Source organism: Somniosus microcephalus, unplaced genomic scaffold, assembly GCF_052327205.1.
Source record: "Somniosus microcephalus isolate GS21.2 unplaced genomic scaffold, FLI_Smic_1.0 unresolved_chr7, whole genome shotgun sequence".
NCBI classification, from domain to species: domain Eukaryota; kingdom Metazoa; phylum Chordata; class Chondrichthyes; order Squaliformes; family Somniosidae; genus Somniosus; species Somniosus microcephalus.
In genome coordinates this window covers 2,885,890-2,897,441 of record NW_028225185.1, presented here as the reverse complement: position 1 = coordinate 2,897,441, position 11,552 = coordinate 2,885,890, and the positions used below count along the sequence as shown (strand labels likewise).

At 55.9% G+C, this 11,552-nt stretch overlaps 1 protein-coding gene across 1 annotated transcript; it reads left to right on the top strand.

Annotated features, from left to right (window-relative positions):
- Positions 1 to 3,626: 3,626 nt before the first annotated feature.
- On the top strand, positions 3,627 to 10,309 carry pmf1 (polyamine modulated factor 1). The gene is made up of 5 exons (XM_085978454.1): positions 3,627 to 4,088; positions 4,611 to 4,716; positions 7,783 to 7,883; positions 8,630 to 8,825; positions 9,645 to 10,309. Exons 1-5 carry the CDS (start codon positions 3,634 to 3,636, stop codon positions 9,687 to 9,689), a joined length of 903 nt encoding a protein of 300 aa, XP_085834580.1. The 5' UTR covers positions 3,627 to 3,633; the 3' UTR covers positions 9,690 to 10,309.
- The last annotated feature ends 1,243 nt before the right edge of the window (positions 10,310 to 11,552 follow it).

Genomic DNA, 11,552 nt, shown 5'->3' with positions numbered 1-11,552 from the left:
AATCGGATATCCTGCCAACGCTCACTGTCCAGACTCTCGACCATTTGTTTGTGGTACGTGAGGGGTCGGCTGGGACCCGTACCCCAGTGAGAGTCAGCACCTTCAGGAGAGGAGGGGACCCGTACCCCAGTGAGAGTCAGCACCTTCAGGAGAGGAGGGGACCCGTACCCCAGTGAGAGTCAGCACCTTCAGGAGAGGAGGGGACCCGTACCCCAGTGAGAGTCAGCACCTTCAGGAGAGGAGGGGACCCGTACCCCAGTGAGAGTCAGCACCTTCAGGAGAGGAGGGGACCCGTACCCCAGTGAGAGTCAGCACCTCCAGGAGAGGAGGGGACCCGTACCCCAGTGAGAGTCAGCACCTTCAGGAGAGGAGGGGACCCGTACCCCAGTGAGAGTCAGCACCTTCAGGAGAGGAGGGGACCCGTACCCCAGTGAGAGTCAGCACCTTCAGGAGAGGAGGGGACCCGTACCCCAGTGAGAGTCAGCACCTTCAGGAGAGGAGGGGACCCGTACCCCAGTGAGAGTCAGCACCTCCAGGAGAGGAGGGGACCCGTACCCCAGTGAGAGTCAGCACCTTCAGGAGAGGAGGGGACCCGTACCCCAGTGAGAGTCAGCACCTTCAGGAGAGGAGGGGACCCGTACCCCAGTGAGTCAGTGCCTTCAGTGATGACCCCTGGTGGTGAGAAGGTCCAGCTCGGTGTCTACACAGAAGGACCGTGGAACACTGCAGGGGGAGTAGGTTTTAGTTTTATGAAGAAAAGATTTTTAATGTAGCATCCTTTCAAATGAAGGATGGGGAATGGAGTGGCGAGACAGGCCCCAATTAGAAAAGTTGGACACTCACAGCTGTCGGATTTTTAAACGGGCCTGGTATGGAGTGCCCTGGGCTCTCGCTGGTTGGGTGGGCCTGGTATGGAGTGTCCTGGGCTCTCGCTGGTTGGGCGTGCCTGGTATGGAGTGCCCTGGGCTCTCGCTGGTTGGGCGGGCCTGGTATGGAGTGTCCTGGGCTCTCGCTGGTTGGGCGTGCCTGGTATGGAGTGCCCTGGGCTCTCGCTGGTTGGGCGGGCCTGGTATGGAGTGTCCTGGGCTCTCGCTGGTTGGGTGGGCCTGGTTTGGAGTGTCCTGGGCTCTCGCTGGTTGGGCGTGCCTGGTATGGAGTGCCCTGGGCTCTCGCTGGTTGGGCGGGCCTGGTATGGAGTGTCCTGGGCTCTCGCTGGTTGGGTGGGCCTGGTTTGGAGTGTCCTGGGCTCTCGCTGGTTGGGTGGGCCTGGTATGGAGTGTCCTGGGCTCTCGCTGGTTGGGTGGGCCTGGTATGGAGTGTCCTGGGCTCTCGCTGGTTGGGTGGGCCTGGTATGGAGTGCCCTGGGCTCTCGCTGGTTGGGTGGGCCTGGTATGGAGTGCCCTGGGCTCTCGCTGGTTGGGTGGGCCTGGTATGGAGTGTCCTGGGCTCTCGCTGGTTGGGTGGGCCTGGTATGGAGTGTCCTGGGCTCTCGCTGGTTGGGCGGGCCTGGTATGGAGTGCCCTGGGCTCTCGCTGGTTGGGTGGGCCTGGTATGGAGTGTCCTGGGCTCTCGCTGGTTGGGTGTGCCTGGTATGGAGTGCCCTGGGCTCTCGCTGGTTGGGCGGGCCTGGTATGGAGTGTCCTGGGCTCTCGCTGGTTGGGTGGGCCTGGTTTGGAGTGTCCTGGGCTCTCGCTGGTTGGGTGGGCCTGGTATGGAGTGTCCTGGGCTCTCGCTGGTTGGGCGGGCCTGGTATGGAGTGTCCTGGGCTCTCGCTAGTTGGGTGGGCCTGGTATGGAGTGTCCTGGGCTCTCGCTGGTTTGCAATGTTCCTTTTGTTCTGTTTTTCCTGTGAAACTGCTGAATGATCAGATTTACTGTACAAAGCCATTCGCTGATCAATAAACCTAGACCTTGTGACCAGTTACCCCCTCTGTTTCCATCTGATCACTTTCCTTTTCCCCCAATTCCTGAAGGCACTGGCTTACATTTACACACACTTTCATGCCTCGGTCATTTGGGAGTCCTTCACAAGAATGAATGTCAGCTACTGCAGCAGCCAGTTTTCACCCAGCACAATTTCCAAACTGCTCGAGCACAAAATTCTAGGCTGACACTCCAGTGCAGTACTGAGGGAGCGCCGCACTGTCGGAGGGGCGGTACTGAGGGAGGGCGATACTGAGGGAGCGCAGTACTGAGGGAGCGCCGCACTGTCAGAGGGGCAGTACTGAGGGAGCGCCGTACTGTCGGAGGGGCAGTACCGAGGGTGCGCCGCACTGTCGGAGGGGCAGTACTGAGGGAGCGCCGCACTGAGGGAGCGCCGCACTGTCGGAGGGTCAGTACTGAGGGAGCGCCGCACTGTCGGAGGGGCAGTACTGAGGGAGCGCCGCACTGAGGGAGCGCCGCACTGTCGGAGGGTCAGTACCGAGGGTGCGCCGCACTGTCGGAGGGGCAGTACTGAGGGAGCGCCGCACTGAGGGAGCGCCGCACTGTCGGAGGGGCGGTACTGAGGGAGCGCCGCACTGTCGGAGGGGCAGTACTGAGGGAGCGCTGTACTGTCGGAGGGGCAGTACTGAGGGAGCGCTGTACTGTCGGAGGGGCGGTACTGAGGGAGCGCCGCACTGTCGGAGGGGCAGTACTGAGGGAGCGCTGTACTGTCGGAGGGGCAGTACTGAGGGTGCGCCGCACTGTCGGAGGGGCAGTACTGAGGGAGCGCCGCACTGTCGGAGGGTCAGTACTGAGGGAGCGCCGCATTGTCGGAGGTTCCGTCTTTTGGATGAGACATTAAACTGAGGCTCCGTCTGCGCTCTCGGGTGCACGTAAAAGATCCCATGGCCGCTATTTTGAAGAAGAGATGGGGAATTTTCCCCAGTGTCCTGAGGCCAATATTTACCCCTCGACCAATACCAATAAAAACAGATGATCTGGTCATTATCACATTGCTGTTTGTGGGAGCTTGCTTTGCGCCAGTTGGCTGCAGCGTTCCCTATATTACAACAGTGACCACTTCAAAAATTGGCTGTAAATGTCTTTGTGACGTCCTGAGCTGGTGAAAGGCGCTGTAGAAATGCGAGTCTTTTTATTCAGATGATGAAATGTGTGTTAATCTGTTTGTGGCGGTGCTGGTTGAGGTGGGAATGTTGGCCGGGACCCCCAGGCGGCAGCTCTGGCCGAGTCGCACCCCCTCCGTGCTGCACCGGCCACTCAGCCTTGATGCTGGACTTCTGTCCCCCCACCCACCAGCTGGGGCAGAGACAAGATCAGGGCCAGCACAGGAGGACACTGTCCCTTTAATGAGTGACAGCAAACGCAGCCAATCCGGCAGCTTGTTTATTTCAAGCTGTCAAATCAGAGCCGCCGAGAGGCGGGCGCGACAAAAAAAAAAAAAGGGCCAATCAGCAAATCCGAAACAAACGCTTTTGAAAACTGTTTAAGCGAGCATCCAATCAAATGGAGTCTTACAAGGTCGTGTTTCCCCCTCATTGAAGCTCGGTTGGTTGATTGGCAGGGGGCTCAGCCAATCAGCAGGAAGCAGGATCTGCCTATCAGAACAGGAGGAGAGAGTGATTGACAGACTGGCAGCCAATCACAGAATGGGATTTCTCCATTAACCAATCAGCAGTGAGGGAGCGGGTGGATGATTCTGGCGGGGAAAATGGAGGCTGAGGCGGCGGAGAGAGAGGCCGGGCCCGGGGGAGCGGCGGAGAGAGAGGCCGGGCCCGGGGGAGAGGCGGAGAGAGAGGCCGGGCCCGGGGGAGAGGCCGGGGAGAGCGGGCCCGGGGGAGAGAGCGGGCCTGAGGCGGAGAGAGAGGTCGGGAAGAGCGGGCCTGAGGGAGTGGCTGGACCCGGGGTGAGCGGGCCTGAGGCGGAGAGAGAGGCCGAGCCCGGAGGAGAGGCTGGGGAGAGCGGGCCTGAGGGAGTGAGCGGGCCCGGGGGAGAAGCGGAGAGAGAGGCCGGTGTGAGCGGGCCTGAGGGAGAGGCGGAGAGACAGGCCGGCCCCGGGGGAGAGGCCGGGCCCGAGGGGTCGAAGCGGCTGAAACTGTTCTCGGCGGCGATGGAAACAACCTTGGAGAAGATGCTGGAAACCGCGAGGTAATGGGGAGTGGGACTGCCTCTTTAAGAGATCCCTGTATGCTTGGACTGCCCCTTATGCCGGGACTGTCCCTTTAAGAGACCCACCTTATGCTGGATCTGCCCCTTTAAGAGACCCACCCCTTGTGCCTGAACTGCTCCTTGTGAGAGAACTCCCTTGTGCCGGGGCTGCTCCTTTAAGAGACCCCCGTATGTCTGGGCTACCCCTTTAAGAGATGCCCGTATGGTGGGACTGCCTCTTTAAGAATCCCCCCCCCCCTGGGGTATGCTGGACTGCCCCTTTAAGAGACCTGCTTATGCCAGGACTGCGCCTTTAAGAAAGAGACCCCAACTTGTGTGGGATTGTCCCTTTAAGAGACCCCCAACTTGTGCGGGATTGTCCCTTTAAGAGACTCCCTTATGCCAGGACTGCCCCTTTAAATGTCCAAGGTTACTTTAATGCACTTGTTTATTTTGAGTTTCACACAGAAGTTTGTGTGATGGGCGAGCTTTAATAATTGTGGATGTGCCCTCTTTGTGCAGCTTCGAGAGGTTTGCTCAGTCCTATAAGCCAGTTTACAAGATCCAGCCGCAGTTCACAAACAGTGTCTACAAGCAACTCACCTCTCAGCTCCAGACCTCCATCCGAGTGAGTACCCAGGAGCCGCTGTCTATAAAATCCTTGGCTGTTGTCAGAGTATTCGAACAGGACTAAACAACGTTAGCCTAATGTGATAAATAATCGGCCAGAATTGGGAACAAAAATGAAAAGGAGATATTTGCAGGGCTATGGGGACAGAGTAGGGGGGAGTGGGACTAATTGGAGAGCTCTTTCAAAGAGCCGGCACAGGCCCGATGGGCCGAATGGCCTCCCTCTGTGCTGTGTGATTCTAAATAACAGATCTCAGTTCTGCTTCCCTTCTTTATGCCCTGAATCTCCTCGTTCTGTGATGGGTCACTATTTCAACCTTCAGCTCCCTCAGTCCAAATCTCTGGGACTTCCTACCTAAACCCGTCCTTCACTAACCCCAAAATCTATCCATTCGACTATGATTTTGATCACACGTACCCCTTCCCCTCCACCAGCTCAGCCTCTGCTCTTCCTCCCTCTGAAGCTCCTGGGGTGTTACCCACATTAAAGGCCCATTACAAGCTCCCACTTCTCCGTGTTGTCTAAAACAGATTCATAGAAACATAGAAGATAGGAGCAGGAGTCGGCCCTTCGAGCCTGCTCCGCCATTCAATGAGATCATGGCTGATCATCCAAATTCAGTACCCGGTCCCTGCCTTCTCCCCATATCCCTTGATCCCATAAGCCTTAAGAAATATATCTAACTCCTTCTTGAATATATTTAATGAATTGGCCTCTACTGCCTTCTGTGGTAGAGAATTCCACAGGTTCACCACTCTCTGGGTGAAGAAATTCCTCATCTGTGTCCTAAATGACTTACCCCTTATCCTTAGAATGTGACCCCTGGTTCTGGATTCCCCGCCATCGGGAACATCCTTCCTGCATCTAGTCTGTCTAGTCCTGTTAGAATTTTATAAGTTTCAATGAGATCCCCTCTCATTCTTCTAAACTCCAGCTAGTATAAGCCCAATCTCTCCTCGTACGTCATTCCTGCCATCCCAGGTATCAGTCTGGTGAATCGTCGCTGCACTCCCTCCATGGCAAGAACATCCTTCCTCAGATAAGGCGACCAAAACTGCACACAATACTCAAGGTGTGGTCTCACCAAGGCCCTGTACAACTGCAGCAAGACATCCTTGCTCCTGTACTCGAACCCTCTCACTACGAAGGCCAACATACCATTTGCCTTCTTAACCGCCTGCTGCACCTGCGTGCTTACCTTCAGCGACTGGTGGACAAGGACACCCAGGTCTCGTTGCACTCCCCCTTCTCCCAATCTATTGCCATTCAGATAATAATCTGTTTGACAAATTTGCTCGAATTCTTTGAGGATGTAACATACAGGGTGGATAAAGGGGAACCAGTGGATGTAGTGTATTTGGACTTCCAAAAGGCATTTGACAAGGTTCCACACAAAAGATTACTGATCAAGATAACAAATCACAGGATTTGGGGGTAATATACTGGCATGGGTGGAAGATTGGCTATCTAACAGAAAACAAAGAGTTGGGATAAATGGTTCGTTCTCGGGCTGGCAATCAGTAACTAGTGGTGTTCCGCAGGGGTCGGTGCTGGGACCCCAACTCTTTACAATCTATATTAACGATTTGGAGGAAGGGACCGAGTGCAACGTATCCAAGTTTGCCGACGATACAAAGATGGGAGGGAAAGCAGTGAGTGAGGAGGACATAAAAAACCTGCAAAAGGACATAGACAGACTAAGTGAGTGGGCAGAGATTTGGCAAATGCAATATAATATTGGAAAGTGTGAGGTTATGCACTTTGGCAGAAAAAATCAAAGAGCAAGTTATTATCTAAATAGAGAGAAACTGCAAAGTGCTACAGTACAAAGGGATCTGGGGGTCCTGGTGCATGAAACACAGAAGGTTAGTATGCAGGTGCAGCAGGTGATCAGGAAGGCCAATGGAATCTTGGCTTTTATTGCAAGGGGGATGGAGTATAAAAGCAGGGAAGTCTTGCTGCAGTTATACAGGGTATTGGTGAGGCCACACCTGGAATACTGCGTACAGTTTTGGTTTCCATATTTAAGAAAAGATATACTTGCTCTCGAGGCGGTTCAGAGAAGGTTCACTCGGTTGATTCCGGAGATGAGGGGGTTGACGTATGAGGAAAGGTTGAGTAGGTTGGGCCTCTACTCATTGGAGTTCAGAAGAATGAGAGGCGATCTTATCAAAACATATAAGATTGTGAGGGGGCTTGATCGGGTGGATGCGGGGAGGATGTTTCCACTGATGGGTGAGACTAGAACTAGGGGGCATAATCTTAGAATAAGGGGCTGCCCTTTCAAAACTGAGATGAGGAGAAACTTCTTCACTCAGAGGGTAGTAAATCTATGGAATTTGCTACCCCAGAGAGCTGTGGAAGCTGCGACATTAAGTAAATTTAAAACGGAGATAGACAGTTTCCTAGCTGATAAGGGAATTAGGGGTTACGGGGAGAGGGCAGGGAAGTGGATGTGAGTCTAGGTTCGGATCAGCCATGATCCTATTGAATGGCGGAGCAGGCCTGAGGGGCCGTATGGCCTACTCCTGCTCCTATTTCTTAGGTTCTTATGTTCCTGTTTTTGCCACCAAAGTGGATAGCCTCGCATTGATCCACATTATACTGCATCTGCCCAATCACCCAACCTGTCCAAATCATACAGTTTCTCTGCATCCTCCTCACAGCACACACGCCCACCCAGCTTTGTGTCATCTGCAAACTTGGGAGATATTACATCTAGTTCCCTTGTCTAGTTCCAAACCAGCGCTCTTCAAACACATGTCCAATGGCCTTTTGAAGGTTCCTATGAATTCTGATTCCACCACCCTTTCAGGCAGTGCGTTCCAGATCATAACAACCCTCTGAAATAATTTCTCCTCATTTCCCCTCTAGATCTTTTGCCAATTATGTTAAATCTGTGTCCTCTGGTTATCGACCCACTTTCCAGAGGAAACAGCTTCTCCTTATTTACTCCCATGCACTGAGGTGGGAGTTTCTCAGTGTTGGAGCAGATACCTGTCGAGTGAATTGCCTTGTGGCTTGGAGTCTCACCCTGAATCTTGCCATCCCTCCCAATCACAGGAAGAGATAAATCAGATCTCCAAAGACGGACTCTTTGAACGAGCGCTCCCTAAACTGGATCAGCTGGAGAGAGAATCAGAAGCCCGTTCGGAGCCTGCGTGGTAAGGGACATTCTGGAGTTGTTCGCTGCAAAATAATAACTTGGTGAGGGGGAGGGCTCGATTCCTGGGGCTTGGTGGCTGCAACCGGCCTCAGTGACCCCTGGGTTAGAGAGAGAGGGGAAATCAGCCAGGGTTCCTGCTCCTGATCACTGTCCAGTGACCCCTGGGTTAGAGAGAGGAAATCAGCCAGGGTTCCTGCTCCTGATCACTGTCCAGTGACCCCTGGGTTAGAGAGAGGGGAAATCAGCCAGGGTTCCTGCTCCTGATCACTGTCCAGTGACCCCTGGATTAGAGAGAGGGGGAAATCAGCCAGGGTTCCTGCTCCTGATCACTGTCCAGTGACCCCTGGGTTAGAGAGAGGAAATCAGCCAGGGTTCCTGCTCCTGATCACTGTCCAATGACCCCTGGGTTAGAGAGAGGGGGAAATCAGCCAGGGTTCCTGCTCCTGATCACTGTCCAGTGACCCTGGGTTAGAGAGAGGGGAAATCAGCCAGGGTTCCTGCTCCTGATCACTGTCCAGTGACCCCTGGGTTAGAGAGAGGGGGAAATCAGCCAGGGTTCCTGCTCCTGATCACTGTCCAGTGACCCTGGGTTAGAGAGATGGCCAGCAGGCAAGGAGGGTGGGCGATGTAAAATAGCCGCTTGTCCTTTTATTTCACAGTGGGGTGGGTGTTGATTTTATCCCGGAGTCTGCGCGGTGTCTTGCCCGCTGAGTGAAGCTGCTGTCGCTGAATCTCCTTTTACAGGCGTCCCTCGGGCTCCCCTGGTCAGGACCTGCGGAGCCACTCGGTGCCGTACCTGCTGCGGCAGCGAGAGTACCTGCGGCTGAAGGTGAAGCGAGCAAAGGAAGAGAACGCAGCGCTGGCCCAGTCCGTCCTCCAGGGCAGGCGCCGGATCGAGCAGCTGCAGGCCAAGCGGGATGAGCAGTGCCAGGGGTGGCAGGTAGGTGCCCTCCAGGGTCACAGGCCGGGAGCGCAACGGGGTAATGCCCACTGTAACAACCAGCACCGCGGGCCTGGGGTCGTGGAGATGGGCGGGCCTGGGGTCGCGGAGATGGGGGGGCCTGGGGTCGCGGAGATGGGGGGGCCTGGGGTCGCGGAGATGGGGGGGCCTGGGGTCGCGGAGATGGGGGGGCCTGGGGTCGCGGAGATGGGGGGCCCTGGGGTCGCGGTGAGGGGCGAGCCTGGGGTCGCGGAGAGGGGCGGGCCTGGGGTCGTGGTGAGGGGCGGGCCTGGGGTCGCGGAGAGGGGCGGGCCTGGGGTCGCGGAGATGGGGGGGCCTGGGGTCGCGGAGATGGGGGGGCCTGGGGTCGCGGAGATGGGCGGGCCTGGGGTCGCGGAGATGGGGGGGCCTGGGGTCGCGGAGATGGGCGGGCCTGGGGTCGCGGAGATGGGCGGGCCTGGGGTCGCGGTGAGGGGCGGGCCTGGGGTCGTGGTGAGGGGCGGGCCTGGGGTCGCGGAGAGGGGCGGGCCTGGGGTCGCGGAGAGGGGCGGGCCTGGGGTCGCGGTGAGGGGCGGGCCTGGGGTCGCGGTGAGGGGCGGGCCTGGGGTCGCGGAGAGGGGGGTGCCTGGGGTCGCGATGGGGGGTGGGGGCCTGAGGTCACCGTGGGTCACCAATGGGGAAATGAATTTTGTGCGTGTCAGTAATACAGGGGGAGTTCTCTCTCTTTCCCCCCTACCCCAGTGAGCGGGTGCTCCTTGTGCAGGGGCGACTGTATCGCAGGGTCCTCATCACTAACGCTGGCGTGTGTTTGTTTGCCAGGAATGCAACGAGATATGTCGACAGTTGAAGCTGGGTGAGCAGTGAGCGAGCGGAGATGGCCGGAGTGGGAATCCCTTTGTTGCAGCAGATGTGTTGTTCTAAATATTGGCGTGTTCCTGAGCCGTCACTCACATCCCTGCCTCTTCCTGCTATAGGTGATCCAGCTCTGCTCCCATTCCCATTAGAACTTGACCCAGTAACCGGTGAGGAGAGTAATGGGTGGGGGGCACTGTGAGGGGTGAGTGAGTAGTGTATGTGTGTCTGTGAGAGAGCGCCAGAGGGAGACACGCCTCAGGGTCCCAGATATAGCACTAGCTGAGAGGCTGTCCTTTCCCCATGTGGGATGAAAGACAGCTTTCCCTGCTAACTGGCTGGGACCCACGTGATCAGAATGTGGGACAGTGTAGAGGGAGCTTTACTCTGTATCTAACCCGTGCTGTACCTGCCCTGGGAGTGTTTGATGGGACAGTGTAGAGGGAGCTTTACTCTGTATCGAACCCGTGCTGTACCTGCCCTGGGAGTGTTTGATGGGACAGTGTAGAGGGAGCTTTACTCTGTATCGAACCCGTGCTGTACCTGCCCTGGGAGTGTTTGATGGGACAGTGTAGAGGGAGCTTTACTCTGTATCTAACCCGTGCTGTACCTGCCCTGGGAGTGTTTGATGGGACAGTGTAGAGGGAGCTTTACTCTGTATCTAACCTGTGCTGTACCCGCCCTGGGAGTGTTTGATGGGACAGTGTAGAGGGAGCTTTACTCTGTATCTAACCCGTGCTGTACCTGCCCTGGGAGTGTTTGATGGGACAGTGTAGAGGGAGCTTTACTCTGTATCTAACCCGTGCTGTACCTGCTCTGGGAGTGTTTGATGGGACAGTGTAGAGGGAGCTTTACTCTGTATCTAACCCGTGCTGTACCTGCCCTGGGAGTGTTTGATGGGACAGTGTAGAGGGAGCTTTACTCTGTATCGAACCCGTGCTGTACCTGCCCTGGGAGTGTTTGATGGGACAGTGTAGAGGGAGCTTTACTCTGTATCGAACCCGTGCTGTACCTGCCCTGGGAGTGTTTGATGGGACAGTGTAGAGGGAGCTTTACTCTGTATCTAACCCGTGCTGTACCTGCCCTGGGAGTGTTTGATGGGACAGTGTAGAGGGAGCTTTACTCTGTATCTAACCTGTGCTGTACCCGCCCTGGGAGTGTTTGATGGGACAGTGTAGAGGGAGCTTTACTCTGTATCTAACCCGTGCTGTACCTGCCCTGGGAGTGTTTGATGGGACAGTGTAGAGGGAGCTTTACTCTGTATCTAACCCGTGCTGTACCTGCTCTGGGAGTGTTTGATGGGACAGTGTAGAGGGAGCTTTACTCTGTATCTAACCCGTGCTGTACCTGCCCTGGGAGTGTTTGATGGGACAGTGTAGAGGGAGCTTTACTCTGTATCGAACCCGTGCTGTACCTGCCCTGGGAGTGTTTGATGGGACAGTGTAGAGGGAGCTTTACTCTGTATCTAACCCATGCTGTACCTGCCCTGGGAGTGTTTGATGGGACAGTGTAGAGGGAGCTTTACTCTGTATCTAACCCGTGCTGTACCTGCCCTGGGAGTGTTTGATGGGACAGTGTAGAGGGAGCTTTACTCTGTATCTAACCCGTGCTGTACCTGCCCTGGGAGTGTTTGATGGGACAGTGTAGAGGGAGCTTTACTCTGTATCTAACCCGTGCTGTACCTGCCCTGGTAGTGTTTGATGGGACAGTGTAGAGGGAGCTTTACTCTGTATCTAACCCGTGCTCTACCTGCCCCGGGAGTGTTTGATGGGACAGTGTAGAGGGAGCTTTACTTTGTATCTAACCCGTGCTGTACCTGCCCCGGGAGTGTTTGATGGGACAGTGTAGAGGGAGCTTTACTCTGTATCTAACCCG